This window comes from Macrobrachium nipponense, chromosome 6 (genome assembly GCF_015104395.2).
Source record: "Macrobrachium nipponense isolate FS-2020 chromosome 6, ASM1510439v2, whole genome shotgun sequence".
Classification (NCBI taxonomy): Eukaryota; Metazoa; Arthropoda; class Malacostraca; order Decapoda; family Palaemonidae; genus Macrobrachium; species Macrobrachium nipponense.
In genome coordinates, this window is record NC_061108.1 from 127,609,789 (window position 1) to 127,630,459 (window position 20,671).

General features: G+C 36.5%; 1 protein-coding gene across 1 annotated transcript in view; it reads right to left on the reverse strand.

Annotated features, from left to right (window-relative positions):
- Positions 1 to 20,671, reverse strand: part of LOC135216163 (osmotic avoidance abnormal protein 3-like) — a 156,775-nt gene that overhangs the window by 56,603 nt on the left and 79,501 nt on the right. The window contains 7 exon segments of the mRNA XM_064251281.1: positions 24 to 249; positions 12,832 to 12,971; positions 13,806 to 14,036; positions 18,326 to 18,495; positions 18,898 to 18,950; positions 18,953 to 18,994; positions 18,996 to 19,016. Of these exon segments, the coding sequence (XP_064107351.1) occupies positions 24 to 249; positions 12,832 to 12,971; positions 13,806 to 14,036; positions 18,326 to 18,495; positions 18,898 to 18,950; positions 18,953 to 18,994; positions 18,996 to 19,016 (883 nt within the window).

Consider the following 20,671-nt stretch of genomic DNA (forward strand, 5'->3'; position numbering starts at 1 on the left):
CGACGAAACTTCTATAGACTTACTGGTCTCCACAGGGCCTTGTTTCTCCAGCATCTCCTTGAGCTTCTTGATCTCCTCCTGGTACTCCCTCAACATGGCGTCTTTGGGATCCTCGTTAATCTTCGGCTTGTTCTTGATGTTCTTGGCGCGGTTGGCGTAGCGCAGAGTGCTCAGAGTCTCGTCGTAATTATTGTCGGCTGGACTGAGACACGCCACCATCAGGGTCTTCGTGTTGCCGCCCAAGGAATCCTGAAATATCCGAAAAGGATGCTTTAAGCGAATCTCTCGAATAGTAGGGGCACCGGATCTACAGGGGCATTCGTTTGGTGAGGCCTTGATGTTGACATCAATTGAACCCTGGAATAGGTCAAAGGTCAAAGGATGATGACGTACATTCTTCAGGTAGAGGGAAACAAAAACTCCATCGTTCTCATTGCAATACCTTTGTGTTGCTACCTACTGCAGCCGGAAATTGGACAAATAATGTTTGAAAACAATTTGAGAGTAAAATCTTAAAAGGGTTGTTTTCAAAAATGTGTAAACAAACTCCTTAGTAGGGTTGTTTTAAAATTGTAAATAAACCATTAGAAGGGTTGTTTTAAAACATTTGTAAATAAACCCCTAGAAGGGTTTTTAAAACATTTGTAAGTAAACCCTTAGAAGGGTTGTTTAAAACATTTCTAAATAAGTAAACCCTTAGAAGGGGTGTTGTTTTAAACATTTCTAAATAAGTAAACCCTTAGAAGGGGGTTGTTTTCAAACATTTATAAATAAACTCCTTAGAAGGGGTTGTTTCAAAACATTTGTAAATAAACCCCCTTAAAAGGGTTTTAAAACATTTGTAAATAAACCCTTAGAAGGTTTGTTTTAAAAACATTTGTAAATAAACCCTTAGAAGGGGTTGTTTTAAAACATATGTTAATAAACCCTTAGAAGGGTTGTTTTAAAACATCTGTAAATAAACCATTAGAAGGGTTGTTTTAAAGCGTTTGTAAATAAACCGTTAGAAGGGCTGTTTAAAAATATTTATAAATAAACCCTTAGAGGGGTTGGTTTAAAAAATTTGTAAATAAACCTTAGAAGGGGATATTTGTGTTAAGTGAATATATCTTACTCTCATAGTCTGCTTTAAGATTTCCATTGACATCTCTATTGATCATATATATATATATATATATATATATATATATTATATATATAATATATACATACGTATATATATATATATATATATATATATATATATATATATATATATATTCATCTTAGGTTAACATATATGAAAATATATTAATGCCGAGGTAGAGCGAGTTAGGTATTAAAGGACATTTGTAGCTCGATGTAGTTATGTATGTTATATATATATGTATATGTATTTATATATAATATATATATATATTATATATATATATATATATAATATTTAATATACATACATACATACATACATAACTACATCGAGCTACAAATGTCCTTTAATATCTAACTCGCTCTACCTCGGCATTAATATATTTTCATTTATGTTAACCTAAGATGAATTTTTTAGTCGATAAAAAATTTGTCGGCTCACGGGCGCGAACCATCGAACCAACAAATTTAGGACGCACAGTGAAGCCTTAGACTACACCGCCACGGTAATGTGATATGACTCATATATACATACGTACATGCATACATATGTTATGGATAGGTATATGTGTCAACATTTCTTACGTCACTCGTAATGAACAATGGGAACTAATTTCGCTACAGCAATTTTTCTGGAGACTTTACTTTCAAATCAATGTTTTGGTTCATACACGAATGACCAGTCATAGGGTTGTCAACAACATATACAAATCGATAGAAGAATGTGAACATCTCAGATCCATTTTAGCATACTTTCATTTATTTGCTTCTGTCTTCCCTAATGTTGTTGATGTTGTTTTTAGAACTGTTACTGATGAAGAAACCCACAATGGTGTCAGTATAAATATCTTACTAACTATAGATTGATAGGGAGAATCAATCATGTTCTCGAAATCTGTCGTTTTATGATAATAGATATATATATATATATTATATAAAACTGAGAGATTTTGAGATTTTATATATGATATATATATAATATATATATATATTTACACTAACATCACTGTGGATTACTTCCCCATTTGAGTTACATTATTATTAATTATTATTATTATTATTATTTTATTATTATTATTATTGTTATTACAGCTAACAGTATATCAACAAGTATAAAAAAAACAAGCAAAATGTAGACAAGTACAGTGACAATGAAATAAAATCAACAAACAAACAGATATAAAACAAATCAACAAGCAAACATTTGTGTACAAAATAAAAACACATTACTCGATAAATAAGCGGGGATAATTAAGATAAGGGGACACAGCTCAGAAAGTAGCATTAAAGGGCACAAGTTGGAAATAAATAGTTTAAACAACAATAAAAAGGGGGACAATTTTACACATCGCCAGCACAGATCTGGACGGGCTAATGGCGGAAATGACCCAAATTCTGGTGCGCGTTGGTGGGCAACATTCCGCATGAATCCATCAATTACGATCTGTTTGCGATAAAACGCTGCATGCAAGCGATGGTTTTGGGCTTGGCGCCCCCTCCCTCCACTTTTTTTTTTTTTTTTTTTTTACCCCTACAACCATCTAAAGCCTTCTCTAAGTATGCTCCAGTAATTCGTTAATGGTGTTACTTGCCTAAAAATAGAATTTCTCTTTAGGAAATAACGCCGAAGGTGAAGGTAAATCAATTGGGTAAATTGTAACTTCTCATCTTTTGGGAATAAGGACTTGTGTGTGTTCATATTTTCAGGAAAGTATGGCAGACATACAATTATCATCTATTTATATATACACACATATATTATAATGTATATATATATATATATATATCAATTATCATCTATTTATACACACACACACACACACATACAATATATATATATATATATATATATATATATATATATGTGTGTGTGTGTGTGTGTGTGTATACACCCACTTACATAAACATTTACCTCAACTCTTTTCCTTTGAAAAAAGTTGGCTCAAATAAGATAAACCCTTCTGGGTTTTCTGCAAGTCTTCAGCGGCGAGGCTGCTGGCCCAGTCCATTTTTATTAGCCCCAACAGATGGCCCGCAAATACAGTTGGGTGGACTGGTGAGAGGTTGGCAGGGAGAGAACCACGGGCCTTTCAAATGCGAGCTAAAAGCTGGAACATCCAGCGAAGTGTCAATAATAAATGGGTATTTTTTTTGTATGTGTACACACATACATAGTTTCATCAAGTTTTCTTGGAAGTATATATTTACTTTCAGACATTTTAGCCATATACAGTCAACTTTTTTTTTTTTTTTTCTGTGTTTTCATTTTAGCGCCCTCACAAAATAGAAGATTCCCGATCTTTACACCATTTTTTGCCTTATATTGTGCAGGCAGTAACGCTTCTTCACAAAATCAAAACTCATGTATCAGCACCCAAGTAGCTGTTTTAGAAGTTTAACTTTTTTTTTTTTTACAGACACTTGGCAACCACATCACCTTCACAGAAGATCTGGCCGAGGAATTTCGGAACTTCTGTCATAGATGATATTAAAATATAAAGATGTGATTAGCTAAATATGTGTTAATTACAATCGTAACGTATATAAAATTAGGAGAAAGGGCACCTAATTACGTACCCATCTGGAAGGCAGAGTTCCTAAGAGCAACATTTGTCTGTCTCCGTATGATAAAAAAGGAAAAAACCTGCTCTAAATAAATTATTAATACCCTTGACAGAAAGACTGCCGTTAATGAATTATTAATACTACTCATAAGCACCCAGGGAAATGGGAAATTCCAGACTCCAGACAAATGGAAGATTGAATTTTGTTTACTGTTGATTTAGCTGGCCTTATACCGAGCAAAGGATCTTGCTCCTTAGCCTAAGTCCAAATTTCGGAAAGGGGCCTTTTTAATGAAGGGCTCGGATTTTTTTTTTTTTTTTTTTTAAGAAAGTCTGCGGCTTTTTATTTTTTTAAACATAATTTGAGGGTGCTGAATCTTTTTATTTTTTATTTTATTTTATTTTCTTAGACATAATTTGAGGGTGCCGAATCCAAACCTGGTGGACATACAGTCTATTATTTGCTTGGGAAGCCTGTAACAAGAAGTAAGACGAAAGGACCTCAGTGCCCTACTCAGCACGCTGTATATAGGTGGGTAAGAAACCCTACCTGAAACGAAAACGTTCGTATGACAGTAGTGGTTTTCTTAACTCGAAACTGTAAAATAAAAAATCAGAAGAAAAAGTGTTGGGAGTTCTGAAGGGAAAGGAAGGCCGAGGTCAACCCAAAGTGCCCTAATCAAGCTTAACAAAAAGCTTAACCTTCAATCTAGTTCCAACATGGATGGCAGCTACAATGGGACGGAAAGTAAAGCCCGAGAAATGGATGTTTCCAAGCTAATAATGATGTTTTTCAGCCAATAAAACGAACCAAGAGCCAGTAATAACAATAATATTAATGATAATAATAATCATCTAATCCCGCTAGTCCAGCAGCAACAAGCAGGTAAAAAAGAAGAAAAATAACAGCATTAAGGGGACACAACACGACCGACCTTCCGCATGGAGTGTCCCAGATTTATTATTATTTTTAATCGACGTTAGCAATCTCGCGTGACGAATGGCAATAAGAATACACTGGAAAAAAAATTAACTTGCGCCCGGTCGGATACTTCGATCTAACGCGACACTTGCTGGATTTGAATCGTGCCGTTGTCACAGTCACGGGCCGCTGTGACAGTTGGGGATTCAAATGTCGTCGTGATGGTACGGCCTCTGTGACAGTTGGGGATTCAATTGTCGTCGTGATGGTACGGCCTCTGTGACAGTTGGGAATTCAAATGTCGTCGTGATGGTACGGCCTCTGTGACAGTTGGGGATTCAATTGTCGTCGTGATGGTACGGCCTCTGTGACAGTTGGGGATTCAAATGTCGTCGTGATGGGTACGGCCCGCTTCCAGGCTGGGCGTCAGTTCAGAAAAGAACTATTTTTTATTATATTGTCGATTTTTTGGGGGAAAATGAGGCTATAACCTAAAAGTATATGATTTTGATTGTAGTTTTTTCAAAGCTTCAACTATGCTCACAAGTTTGATTTAATACAGAACGTACATATACATCAGAGCAGGGCCGGTGCTAGGAATTGCGGGATCCAATTAGAAAATTTTCATTTTTTGTCTTAATATAAAAATGAGTTTCTAAGTGAAAAATGCCTGTTAATATAGTAAGCGTAATAATGTGAGGAATAATATCTCCTCATTCTTCATTTTATGTTTTTGGTAGCAGTTAATCCTTCTTAGAATACGGAAAAGTACAGAAAAGGCTTCAAACGGTAACTCTAGCGCGGGGCCCGGCATGTTGATATCAAATTGGTCAAATAGGCTTAAAAGCGGGCCCCCAATTAGAGAGAGAATAAGGTCATTTGCGTGAAAGGAAGGACAAGAAGAGGAAGGCCGCAGTTCAGGTAGAAGAATGAAATACCGAATGGCATGCGGGAGAAAGGTTTTTGATTAAGAATTCAAGATACAGGAGAAAAGTGGAGAAGGCTGACAGGAAACAGCGACCCCGTATAGGAATGGAAAAAGCTGAAGACAAAGAAGACGGAATTAATACATGAATGCAGGAAGCATTTAACAGTTTTTCCAAGGCAGCGTTCAAGAACCAGACTTCAGGCCATTAAACTAGTAATCCTTCACGTGCAAACAGATTAACGCATGTAACCCTACTTAACGAATGTTAAACTAAGGAAAGGAAATATATAATTCGGCAATAAATTACATCCAAACAAAGAGGGGGGAAGTATCGTATATAATGATATCTCGTTAGTGATTAGGTCAAGGAAATCCATAAAGCTCAACAGATCGCAAATAACAAGAGACCTTAGAGGAAAATCGGCGTTCATCCAGCCACAGTTAAGAGTAGAAGGACACAGAGGAAAGCATTAACCATTTATGAATAAGTGCCGGACTCAAGTGCTCAAGGGGGTAGAGAGAGAGAGAGAGAGAGAGAGAGAGAGAGAGAGAGAGAGAGAGAGAGAGAGAGAGAGCTCAGGTATGAAGTGTTAGGACATGCAACGAGGAAGGACAGAGAATGACCAAGAGGGGACGCATGACATGCGAAATGTGAAGGACCGTTATTATTGCACGAACGTCGTAATGACGGGAGCGCGCATGTGCGCGTCTTAATGACGGAAGAGATAAGTTGTCAACTCGAGGGAGAGGGGGGATTCCAGTGCTTCATTCAGTTCCAGGAATCAATGTGGGCAACTGCCTGAATTTTCTTCTTGTGAGGTTATTTATCTGTCAGTCTTTCTCGATTTATCTGATTAATTATCTACCTATACATTTTTTTTATAAAAGGTGAATGTTGTGTTTTAAATAGATTACTTATCGTAAGTAGTAGGTGCATATTTAATAGTTAAATTAATATAAAAAAAGTAATTATAGGTGCTTAGGAAAACTAAGAATTTTGTGATAAAAGTAACTTATAAAAACGGAAAGCACCAACCAGTAAAACTTAATATATATATATATATATATATACACACATACATACTTACATACATATATGTATGTATGTGTGTGTGTATATATATATATATATATATATATATATATATATATATATATATATATTTTACTTGTTACTGCTTTCCATTTTATAAAAGATACTTTTATCATAAAAATCTTAGTTTTCCTAAGCACCTATAATTACTTTATATATATATATTACTTTAAATATTAAAAATGCATCTACTACGTAAAATAAGCAATTTATTTAAAACACAATTTCCACCTCTTGTGAATAAGCTAGCACACTTCTTTAAGCAGCAAGTTCCTGACACACGCACTTGTGAAAAGAAAAAAAAATTATTGATTTATAACAGTGACCTTGATAAACGAACTAATACAAGGCTCTCTTGCCATCAAAGGCTACCTGAAGGGTATAGCTGGACCCAGTGAGTAATGTCCCATAGGAAGTACAGCTATCATACGCCATTACCTCCATAAATGGAGGGTTAGCGCTGTGCTATCAATATTAATCCGTGACTCGGAAATGAGTTCTGGTACTCAACACAATAGTTCAGCCTAACGACAAAATAATAAAACAAAAATGATGGAAAAAGTGCAAAGAAGAATATTAACCATACATTCAGTCACATATCATCTCTGCTTTGGTGTTAAAATGACAAAATTAATACTGAATAAATATTGGAATGGAGACAACTAAATCTATATTACTCCTTAGACTGGATGCATTCCGTCGTTAGGTTATGTTTTGACAGCACGGGCTCTTGCTCCTTGATAAGCCACTGTACATTAAAAGTTTGTTCCTTTTTATAAAAGCTGAATTCAGCTGCTGCTATAGTAGATTCACATCAACCGTGCATTTGATGTCTAGGCCAGTCCCTTACGACGCTCCTGATTGGCTAATGATAAGCCAATCACAGGGCTGGAAGCTCTCAGTCTCTCTCGAGAGTTCACGTAGGCAGGATGTATGTTCCACCTCTGCTGAGGGATACTTTTGAAAGACGTAACTCTCAGGAGAGGTGGAACATAGATCCTACCCATGTGAACTCTCGAGAGAGACAGAGTTTCCAGCCCTGTGACTGGCTTATCAATAGGCAATCAGGAGCGTCGTAAGGGACTGGCCTAGACATCAAATGCACGGCTGATGTGAATCTGCTATAGTATTTTGTACAGTGAATTTATCTATTTACATATTTCGAAATAATTTAAACTCAGTTTCTCAAATTTACTTTCCCTGCACCAATCCACGTTTCGCATCGTTAATTTTCTGTGTTCCAAATATAAAATAAAAGAATTATACATGAAAATCGTCAACTGCGGATATTTTTTAAATTGCATTATCAGTACTGTTAACGTTGTACTTTGTACACCTTACGATACTAATCCATATTGGAGTAGTGGTAATCTTCTTAGGCACGAAGATATGGTAATTCAGTTGTATTCCACATAGGAAAATGAAAATGGTTTATCTCAAAAAATGCCCAACAGATTCGTCCTCCAATGGACCTCTTCTTGGAGCGTTTATTAAGGAAAAGAAACGCTCCAAGAAGAGGTCCATTGGAGGACGAAACTGTTGGGCATTTTTTGACATAAACCAATTTCATTTTGCTAGGTGGAATACAACTGAATCATCCATATTAGGTAAAGGAATCGGTTATTCGATTAATAAGTACAAGGAGGTAAATAAATAATCAACTGAACAGGTGACTTTTCGCAAAGGAATTCTTTGTAACGAACTTCATGAAGTTAACCTTTTCTGAGCGATCTATATCTTAGCGGAACTAGATCTTACGTCATTAAAATCAATAATGATGCTCTCATATTATTCATCGTAAAAACATTAGTTTTATTTTTCTGTAAAAGTGAACTACTATCGTGGCGGCTTTGTCTGTCCGTCCGCCCTCAGATCTTAAAAGCTACTAAGGCTAGAGGGCTGCAGATTGGTATGTTGATCATCCATCCTCCAATCATCAAACATACCAAATTGCAGCACTCTAGCCTCGGTACTTTTGATTTTATTTAAGGTTACAATTAGCCATAATCGTACTTCTGGCTGTGCTATAGGTACCAACAACAAAGAAAATTCTTACAATAAAACGAGGACAAAATTGGCTTTAACCCAGAAGAGTGAGTCACATGAAGCAAGTAAGAGAAAGGTTAAATGAGTTAGGGAACACAGAAGCATGGGGGCGAATTCTACAAAAATATAACAAGAGCAACAAAATAGTTGGAATAGTTGATCTAACTCCCACCTATCAGACAACATGAAACTTTCGCAGTTGTACGAGGTTACTGAAGACTTATAAACACAGAGGGGTCAACAATTAATATGTGATGAATATCACAGTTACTGATGTGCCGTTTTTTTCTGAAGACGCCCATTTCCGGCATAGCCACACAAAAGAAACCACCTCTTAATTTAATCATTTGAACGTTGTTGATTACAGTCTTTGAAAAGTTTATTGAAGTATAAATCAGATGGACTTGAAGACGTCAGACATACAAAAATTATGGGACACTTTCCAAGTCCCTCCTCGTTCGACTATGAGCGATGAGACCATCCCTTCCAAGCGACCCTTGGAAAGAGCAATCAATGAAGAAGAAGAAGAAGAAGAGAGAGTGTTAGTTTACTTCCAAGCTCGTTTCCAAGAACTCAGGCCAGGGCTTGCGATGACGTCATCCGAGTCATCGTGACGTCTCATGAAAAGGAGGAGCGCTGGCAACGGAGTTTGGCCTAACTGTCCGTCGTGAATATGAATATGTCATCAGATAAATACAGTGTGGAAGAGAAACCTCGCCATTTTACGAACTACATGACACAATTGCCAGCGATTACGAGAGAGAGAGAGAGAGACGGAGAGAATAATGGAGATTCATTATAATTTTAGGAACTATGAAACAATTATCAGCTGTGTATGAGAGAGAGAGAGAGAGAGAGAGAGAGAGAGAGAGAGAGAGAGGTTCAGAATAATGGTGGATCATTATAATTTTATGAACCAAATGAAACAAGTACCGGCAATTATTTGTGAGAGAGATAATTGTTCACAACAGAAAATTGTTTTAATATCTAAGAAAAAAATCTAGCAAAAGTACATATAATCAAAATCAAATTTAGTGTCACACGACAAGCTGGTGTTTTCACACACACACACACACACACACAAAATCAAGCAGTTTCAGGTATAACCACCTACGCCGCTTTGGCCGCTAAAGAATGAACAGCATGAACTTTGACCTAAGACGCTTTGAGCTCTACAGAATGAACAGTACCAACTTAAAAAAAAAAAAAGAAGAATGAACAGCATCAACTTTGACCTAAGACGCTTTGAGCTCTACAGAATGAACAGTACCAACTTAAAAAGAAGAAGAAAAAAAAAACATTGAACAGCACCAACTTTGACAAAAAAAAAAAAAAAAGCTTCTATTTATAGGAAGTACGGTACTACTGTACGGTACATGCATACATACACATATGCACCAACTCCACAAAACCGACTTCGTTACTTAATGATAACATTACCGAGGAAATTGTTTTGTGAGTTGCATTGTTAGTAAATTCATCTCCCTTATGTGAAAATCAAACGCATACCGCCACCATGTCCACATCCAGGTGGACATGGCTACGACCACTATCGAAGAAAATGATTAATATCAGCTGCAATTGTAACTTCCCATATTATTTACAGCTGACTTTAAAGGGCGCTTAGGTAAGCGGATAACAACCTCCCCCCCCCTCCCCCCCAAATCACTCCACCTTCAATTGGATCGATATGAAAATTCTTATATTAATAACAATGATTTCTGACGAATACGAATCAGTCATATCAATACATCTATATGATGTATCGTGGACATAATCTTCTTAGAGAATCAGGGAAAAAACACACACACACACACACACAAAACCCAGATCAAAACCTTTAGGATGGGGATGATGGATATTCGATAACTAATAATTTGGAATAACAATAAAGGACGAATAACTATAGCAAAACCGATCCTTCTTTGATAAGACGGCTAACAGACCAGCAGAAAAATAAAGATAATTATGGTAAAAACAGAACTTTCTTGCAATAGTAGTAATTCAGTTTTGCTCCTTTGTACCTAGTGACCCAAGTTCTGTTTCGTTTACAGCTAAATATTGCTACTATAATCCTTTATATATAGCGCGTAGGAGAGTATCGCAAATGGTGCAACTTGAGCGGGGCACTGTAGGGAAAAGTACAGGCTCCACCAAGGGGTCTTTTTCTCCTTTGGCTGTTCCTCAATTTCCTTCGGTCTCCTTCAAACATCCTGCTCTACTTCCATTCTTCTCTAGCTCCGAAATACTCATGTTTCCATTTCTCATTTAGGAACAAATCCTTCTGATCATCTAGGGAAGCCAATCAACGATCTGGCTAAACTACTTTACAATAACTACAACACGCTTTTCATCGTTGCACATCGATACTTGTATCTAAAGAAACTATCTAGTCTCCAGTTACGTAACAACGTAACATCAGAACATCACACGTGCGCAAATGCCAAGAGACGGACGCCGCGTTGCCCGTCAATACGTCTAAGAATTCGGCTTTGTAATTACGACGTCACTTTAGGCTACAGAAAGATGTCATGACACGGCAGAACACTGGGTTACGGGTCTTGTATAGCAACTGTGCAACTGTGTCAGTTCCTCTTGTTTGGAGGCGATGGGTCTTGCCTGGAGGAACGAACCACGTTTACTTTTTCTAAAATTATTGTCGTGGGAACTCTCCAAATTGAGAAATTAGAATTTAACGCCAAATATCAACAGACCTTATAGCCATTTAACAGTCATTTACTGTGATTTCATGATAGTTTTAAATCTGCCTCAACAAGAGAAGGACGATAGCGAATAATACTGTATAAACATGGGTAGCATACTGTTTACAATCACCAAGAGATTATGTGGACCTTACAATTAGATATGCTGCATATTCACCATAGATGGGCGATATACGAATACACAGATACCAGATAACGAAAAACAAGCTGTATATTTAACAGGGTTATTTCTGTACGCGCAAAAGTAACTGAAGTCATGGATTCCAGAACAAACGTTTCTGAATAATGAAAATATATTCGGTTTACGTAAAAAAATAGTCCACTCATGAGGCAACATTCCCAGAAATCACACAACCATACACCCAGTAAGTCTACAAATCACATAAATGATCGCATAGATTTTTCTCAATTAATAACGAAAGAATTAACTAAAACTCAAAAAGAATACAAAAGTAAACAAGCCCACGCTGAATTAGCTAATAAAATGGAAAATCGAGATTCGGGAACAGCGCCTAAACTGGAACCATAAACTCAGTAAATCTATAAAAACGTCAACAGCTGGTCAAATGGAAAAGCTCACAAATTCAAAAGGAAAATACTCTAACATAATGAATTACTACAAATTACGATTACACTTCCTCGAGACTTGGCTGGAGGAAATTAAGCGGCAAGGTGAAATATTAAGCTCTCGATGGCATGTCAAAATGCTAAGGTCAACTTATCCGAGGTGAAGCGGGTAAGGTCAAGTGCTTCCTCCGAAAATCACTAATCTTGCCTTGGCTCAAACTGTGAACAGAACAGCTCATATTTGCCCAACAAAGTAATTAATTCTTGGGTTAAGCTTTAAAGAACAGCTTTACATTTGTTGGTATAGTGTGTATATCGAAGGGAAGAGCTCATTCAAATCGTAGTGCTCTGCATACATGAATTTTCTCATGCTATTCATGCCAAGGTTCTTTAAGACCTTCGTTCATTCATAAACAAATAGCGCCTCAGCGGTGTGGTTGGTATGGTATTAGCGTCCCACCTCGGTGGTCACGGGTTCTATTCTCGGCCATTCCGTTGAGGAGTGAGAGATGTATACTTCTGGTGATAGAAGTTCACTCTCGACGTGGTTCGGAAGTCACGTAAAGCCGTTGGTCCCGTTACTGAATAACCACTGGTTCCATGCAACGTAAAAGCACCATACAAACAAACAATTCATAAACAAATGAATAACCTGGCGCCACGAACTTAATTCATCATCTGTCTGTAACATTAACAACGTACTTGCATCCATTAAAACCAACCAAACCGAAGCCTTAGCACTTCCGAACCAGGATTCCTTCGGGTAATGCACAGAGCATAAAACAAATTACAAGAGGTAACCTCTTGATCATTCTGACAGGCGATTATCACGAAGTTCCGAGAACCCAGCAACTCCTTACCTGTAATAATCTCGTCAATTTGGAGTCTCTGTAAGGGATGTGTTTGCTCTTGCCATCGACCAGAGCTGATATGACGTTTCCAAGGGCACTCAAGGACAGATTAATCTTCGTCGCCTCCTTCAGGCGATCCCCAGACGCCCCTGCAGAAGAAGGGGACGAAAGGGAGCGGAAGTTAGCGATATTTCTTGAAATACATAACAAGAGGGATCTAGGGAATTTTCTTAGAAGGGATTATTTATGTTTATGAATATTTATATTGCTTAAATGGCATTCATTACATAAGTTAGACTCTCTGCCAGTGAAATGGTCCGTGGTAGTTTCTTAAGGGGGTGAAATTAGCTATCACATATGAATAATACATAATTCTGTAAGAATGTAGATGATATAATGAACGAAATTCCCAAGGGCTAATTTCACCCACGTAAGAAACTGCCACAGGCCATTTCATTTAGTACAGAACTCTTAACATATTATAAACGAATGCCCTATTAATAATATAAATATTTAGAACAGGTATTTTATTATAAGAATAACAGAAAACACAGCAAGTGAAATTTAGATGAAAAAAGCCAAAAATACATTATTTAGTAACAATAATTCACCTAATACCTTATTTTTTACTAATAATAATTAAAAAACCACTTCATTTAGTAGCAATAACTAACTATATTATTTTGTAACAATAACTGAAAACCTAGTTATTTATTTAGTAATAATAATTACCAGACTACTTCATTTAGTAATACCAATTCACAAACTACTTTATTTAGTAATACCAATTCACAAACTACTTTATTAAGCAACAATTCACAAAAGTACTATATTTAGTAACAAGAATTCGCAAACTATTCAGTAACAACAATTCACAAACTACTTTCTTCAGCAACAGTAATTCACACAGTAACAAGAATTCACAAGCCGCTTTATTCAGTAACACCGATTCCCCAAAGGACGTCGCAAATTCAAAACATTACCGGTTTTCGCTTGTCTCTCGGAGCCAGCCAGATCCACGAGGTTGAGCTTCCCGCTCCGGATGGCGTCGTTGGCCCCCGTGGTCTCCATCATCTCGAGGGTGATGGTGAAGATGGAGTGGGACCTCGAGGAGTCCGCGTTCATGAGGGTGGCTCCGACGGACCTGTTCTTCCAGCCTCTGTCCATCAGGTCTTCGCACTCGACAGTGTTGTGTACTGGATGCTGTGACAGACCTGAGTACAGAGAGAGGAGGTTCTGTCAGTCCGCGTTTGTTTGGTTCATTTATATCATTTTTTAAAATTTCGTTATTGTTAATTTGTCTGTCAGTTTATTTAATTTTTTTCTTTGGAATTCCGTCAATTCAGTCTGCATTTGTTTGTCAAAATTCTTTCAATTTTGTTTTTAAAGTTCCGTCAATGTTCATTTGTCTGTCAGTTTCCTTCATTTTTTGTTTGAAGTTCCGTCAGTGTTAATTTGTCAGTTTATTTATTTAATTGTTTTCTTTGGAATTCCGTCAATTCAGTCTGCATTTGTTAGTCAAAATTCTTTCAGTTTTGTTTTTAAAGCTTCGTCAATGTTCATTTGTCTGTCAATTTCCTTCATGTTTTGTTTGAAGTTCCGTCAATGCTCATTTCTCTGTTTACTTATTTTTTTTATTCCGTCACTTCAACCTGCATTTTTTTTTTTTTTTAAAGTTCCGTCAGTATCATTTGTCTGTTAATTTCCTTCATTTTTTGTTTGAAGTTCCGTCAATTCAATCTCCATTTGTCTGTCAAAATTCTTTAAGTCATTTTCTCAAGTTCCGTCAGTGTTCATTTGTCGGTCAATTTATTTAATTTTTTGTTTGAAGTTCCGTCAATATTCCTGTCTCTTAATTTATTTCATGTTTTGATTGATGTTCAGTCAATTCACGTATCTTACTAATTCAGTTCTACGGTACTATATACACATATAGCACACTACCGCCCCCCCCCCCCCCCTTCATCAGATTATTCGTGGCTTAGCCTTCCGGGAAGAGGTAACATGTAAGTAACAAATAATATAGTAAAGCGTACACTAGAATATTCACGATGCCCAAAAGCTAACATTAATTTAAAAATATCTCTAGATTTATCATTCAAATTTGGATATTTATCCGCAGAATTCACCAATTCTAAAAAGTCAGCTTAAAAAAAATCCATCGGTAAAATGTGGCTGTAAAGTATGACATTCTGATATGCTGATATCCGATAAGCTGACAGGTTAATTCTGGGTTTTGTGAATACATTTTCGTTTCAGCTGGAAAGCTACGTACAATCCTTGAATTTCTTTACAAGACCTCCCTAAGAAAATAGTCTACAGACACTAAGAGGCTACAAACAAAGGTTCTGTAGTCAACGGGTGAATAGCAAGCGTGTATGAATAGAGAAACAAACCCTTGCAAGAGAGGAATGAATATAGTGGTCTACAGAACTAGAGTAATCAATAACCCCAAATTGGAGACCGGTGCTTATAAAAGCCATCAGAATCTGGATTCTACTTCGCAAATATCCAACTGATTAAGAATTTATTGTTCATGCGAGGAGTGGAAGCTAGAAATAAACAGGCCAAGAGAACGAGAGAATGCGATGTGTCCTATTTGCACAAATGAGTCACAGACACCTTCGGTCTATTTTTGGTAATGTCAAAGGAAGACACTTGAACAGACGTACAGACGCCTAGAATCATAGAAAAGGTTAAGAGGGTAACATTACAATTTTAATTAAAGCAGGGAAGGTTGTTGGAGAGAGAGAGAGAGAGAGAGAGAGAGAGAGAGAGAGAGAGAGAGAGAGAGAGGTTGGGAATGGGTACCTGGGAGGTGGAAGAGAGAGGGGAACATTAATCTCAACAGAACTGGATCGGTGGTTGTCTTGAGGAGTTTTTCTCTCTTGTGACCTTGAGCGTCCATATTGAATTCGCTTTAAATCATTCTGACAGAAGCCTTGAAGGGATAAATTTAGAATTTTGACAACTTTACTCTTTCTAGATATAAACATTGGCGACCCTAGAGGTAATTAAGTCATATCAGACAATTTCAGACTTGTTGAGCGTGGTATGAAATCTGTGTGAATAACATAAACATATATATATATATATATATATATATATATATATATATATATATATATATATATATATGTGTGTGTGCGTGTGTGTGTGTGTGTGTGTTGGTTTTGTGTATGTATGTATGTATACTGCATGAAGGAAATTGCTTGCTAGACGCAGACATACTATGCAGTGTGGACTAGGGACGTCGACGTCCTTGTCATTGTATACGTGTTATATATATATATATATATATATATATATATATATATATATATATATATATATATATATATATATATTTATAAAGTATATACAAGTATACACACATGTTCTCCATCCATCCATACATAGATTCATACATAACCACACACACAAACACGCACGCACCCCTATTACATATAAACACAGTGCAAGCAATACATAAAACTTGAAACTGTGTAACACAAACAAAAATATCCTCAACCTAATCAACTACTATAAATAAACTTCAAAAGACCTCCCAGCTCTCCTGGCTACGACTTGAGTCGAGAAATCATAAGCTCCAAGTGATCCGGTTCCACACGAGCGTCACCAGAAATCAAGCGAGGGGAATACCGAGGAAGCGAGAGAGAGAGAGAAAAAAAAGGTTAATTCCAGATACCAGCAGAACGCCGCTGAACGTCGTCCACGTAAGGCCTCGGCCCTGGTGGCCAATGGAAAGGTCGCGTTTTACTATGGAATGGCGACCTTTTACATTCTTACAAAACTCTGTCCTCATTTTCAATGACACGAGAACCGTGATAATTCCTCTTAGGAAGTTTCTGTTTTTTCTGTGAATGTACAGATATATATATATATATATATATATATATATATATATATATATATATATATATATATATATATAAAATAAAATGAGCCATTCAAACGCCAAACAATAGAAAGTTAACGCATTAGCTTTCTCCCTTTTGGCGTTTTCCTGGCTCCTTTTAATAGATAAAATTCTGTTTTAACAATATATTTCACAGGTATATACTATGTATATATATATCTACATATATATTATTATATATATATATATATATATATATAATATATATATATAGATATAATATATATATTGTAATTTTAATAGCCACAGCGCCCTCGTATATTCTCGAATATATGTTTTACTTTTATCTTGATATCATTAACATAATCTTCATCTTTTTCTCGACATGAATTAGTCCCGGTTTCTGGGCCTAAGCGAAGCGAATATATCAACCTAGAGGAAAGGTGTTAGATCTACCCTACAACCTCTCTCTCTCTCTCTCTCTCTCTCTCTCTCTCTCTCTCTCTCTCTCTCTCTCTCTCTCTAACGTCATTCGCCACTGTTACTTATACTAAAATGAAAATAACTAAGAGGTAGGATGTTATTATTGATTTGCCCCCTCCCCACTCTCTCTCTCTCTCTCTCTCCTCTCTCTCTCTCTCTCTCTCTCTCTCTCTCTCTCTCTAACGTCATTCGCCACTGTGATTTATACTAAATGAAAATAACCTAGAGGTAGGATTGATTGAGCCCCCCCCATTTGGCCCCCCCCCCCCCCCCCCAACCTCTCTCTCTCTCTCTATCTCTCTCTCTCTCTCTCTCAATTTATACTAAGAGAATATAACCTAGAGGTAGGTTGTTAGATTTGCCCTGGCGCCCCCCCCCCCCTCTCTCTCTCTCTCGTCTATGCTTATCGATGCGCACAGGAGAACCTGCATCTGATAAGTGGTTCACTTCCTAATAGGTCTCACATTCGCCTTTCCTGAAGTGGCCTTAAATAATGCAAGGAAATCAATACCACAGCCCCTGGAGGACTTCATCATTCAGCCACAACTGCGGCTGGATTTTCACCAGACTGGGAATAAGAGAGTGGATGAAGAAGAATCATTTATCACATTGACCCCTTTATAATAATGAGAGAGAGAGAGAGAGAGAGAGAGCAGCTTTCAGAAATTCTACACTGGAACTTACGATTTATTATGGATGTTATTAGCCATATAAATCTTTCGCTTTCTCTATCTTACATAGTTTAAGGAATTGCCCAAGTTTCTGCCCCTCTAATGCAAAGTTCTTTGTTGCCTTCCTTCACCTTTGGGGGGGGGGGGGGGGGGCGGGTTAGTCATATCAGTGCACCGTAAATGGTGCACTGTTGGTATTACTAGTTTATTTGCGACATCATTTCGACCCCTAGTGGCACCCACATTTCAGCCTCTTATTTTAAGTCTATTTCCGCTTCCTTTCTTCCGTCTTGCTGCTCAACCAACCAAACTCCCTCTGTTTACTATATTAAGCACTGGTTTTATACTCTAGTTTTCGTAAATCAAACCCATTGCCTTCCTGTACTTGGAATCTGTCGCCATTTCTCAATGCCGGGTTAAAGTCTTTACTCTATAATTGCTGAAGGACCTTATATGAGGTCTTCCTTCCTTTCGAATGGGTCCTTCTCACCTTGGACGTAGACGCCCTTGTCCGGGTGTTCCTTCAGGTCTAACTTCTTCTTGACGTCCGTACCCAGGAGGTCTCGAATTTCTTCGTTGTAGATCTCCAGGTAGGAAGCCAGCACCAAGTACTTCATGTTTTCCGTCGTCTGAATCACCTCGAAGATGTGCTCGAACGCTCTGCATAAATAAATAAATAAATAAATAAATAAATAAAAAATAAAATGTCAGTTGTCAATGATATTCGAATCGAATCACATCAGTGCGCTCGAAGGTCCTTTATATAAGATAAGTAATCGATGTACTTTAATTGTAAGTATAATAATAATAATAATAATAATAATAATAATAATAATAATGTTGCTATGTAGTGATACAATAAACATTGTGAACTCTCATTACCAACTACAAACTTTATTTCAAATTGTTTTTATTGAACAACAATATTAATGACAAAGGAACACAAACCGCATATATGTGTGAATATATATATATATATATATATATATATATATATATATATATATATATATATATATATATATAATATATATATATATATAAAGTCTCATATGAACTCACCTCGGAATAATGCCTCTTTGAGTCGGAGGATCGGTGACTCCTTGCATAGTGAAGGGGACTTCCCGCAGCCTGTCTGGCCATAGGCAAAGACGGTTCCCGTTGTATCCTTCCAGGACGCTCTGTGGGTATGGTAGGATACGATATCTTAGTATAAGCATCATTGCGTTTCTAGCTAAGGATAACTTCTATCGAAATGACAGAGTTTTATGTACCTTCATATCAGAAACATTTGATGATTCTTGGTTTAACCTGTTAGGATATGACTAAAATCATCCGTAAAGATATTGATAGATTGGTAGACAGATATGTGATAGATATTTGATAGACAGATATATAGAATGCGGACTTCACACACACACACACACACACACACACACACACATATATATATATATATATATATATATATATACATACATATATATATATATAGTAGATACATAGTATATGTATGTGTGTGTGTATATATATATATATATATATATATATATATATATATATATATGTGTGTGTGTGTGTGTGTGTGTGTGTGTGTATGATATATATATATATATATATATATAGAGAGAGAGAGAGAGAGAGAGAGAGAGAGAGAGAGAGAGAGAGAGAGAGAGAGAGAGAGTAGGTAGACTGATAAGTAGATAGATATACTGATAAAGATAAACAGTGATAGCTACACAAACAGGTAGAGGTGGATGGATAAATTAAAACAGCATTATTGGACCAGCAAAATTTGCACATTACAAAAAGAAAAATAAATAAATAAAACAAACAAAGCATTACGACCCACTTAGGAAATCAACAATAGCTCAAGAGTTCAGGCTTAGAAGAGACAGGAGGAAAATGTCAACATGACAGAGAGAGAGAGAGAGAGACGACCTTCAGAAACGAAAAGTATAACGTATCATCATCACCAAAATGTCACAGACGTGAAGAATTAAGGTCAAACGCTCGACTACCGTTTGTTGGAGGTGGAGAGATGGTGACATTGGTTTAGATGGTGATCAATTAAAAGATTCAAGACGAGCTTTTATGGAACTATCATTCAACTAATGAGGAGGGAAACATCTACAGAAAAGCGAGATGATATCACAGAAGTCTTCTGTCGTAGAAAAAGGTGAATAAATGATTGCCAGTTCCACAGATGGCTTTTTCCACGATGAAATTTTAGTTGAAGAGAGAAAATATATGTTATTTGAAGAGAAAAATGGTGAAACCGTGTTTTTTTTTCACATACAATGTATTTAAAATTAAAAAAGACGCCCAAAGGGTAAACTTAGATTTTGTTTTTTAAACTAAAAAAAAACGGCCAAAAGGTAAGCTTAGATTCTGTGATTTAAACTGAAAAAACGGCCAAAGAGTAAACCTAGATTTAAAATTAAAAATAAGGCCAAAGGGTAATCTTAGATTTTGTTTTTTAAACTTAAAAAAAGGCCAAAGGGTAAACCTAAATTTTGTTTTTTAAACTTAAATAAAAAAAACTGCCAAAAGGTAATGTTAGATTTTGTTTTATTGCTATATAATAATTGCGTACACGGAATGTAGAATGTAGTAATAAATAAGGCTTCCAAAAGTAAAGATGGTCGGAGATTAGATAAGAATCAAAAGATACCAAAGAATGAGGAAAAAGAGTGATTATAAAGAGACCGCAATTAATGAACAAAACCTAAAGAAAGTAATTAGAACAAGTGCCAACGAAACTGATAAAAGCATAGGAGACTGAGATAAAGAGTGATAAAGACAGAGAACGAGAGAGAGAGAGAGAGAAAAACAG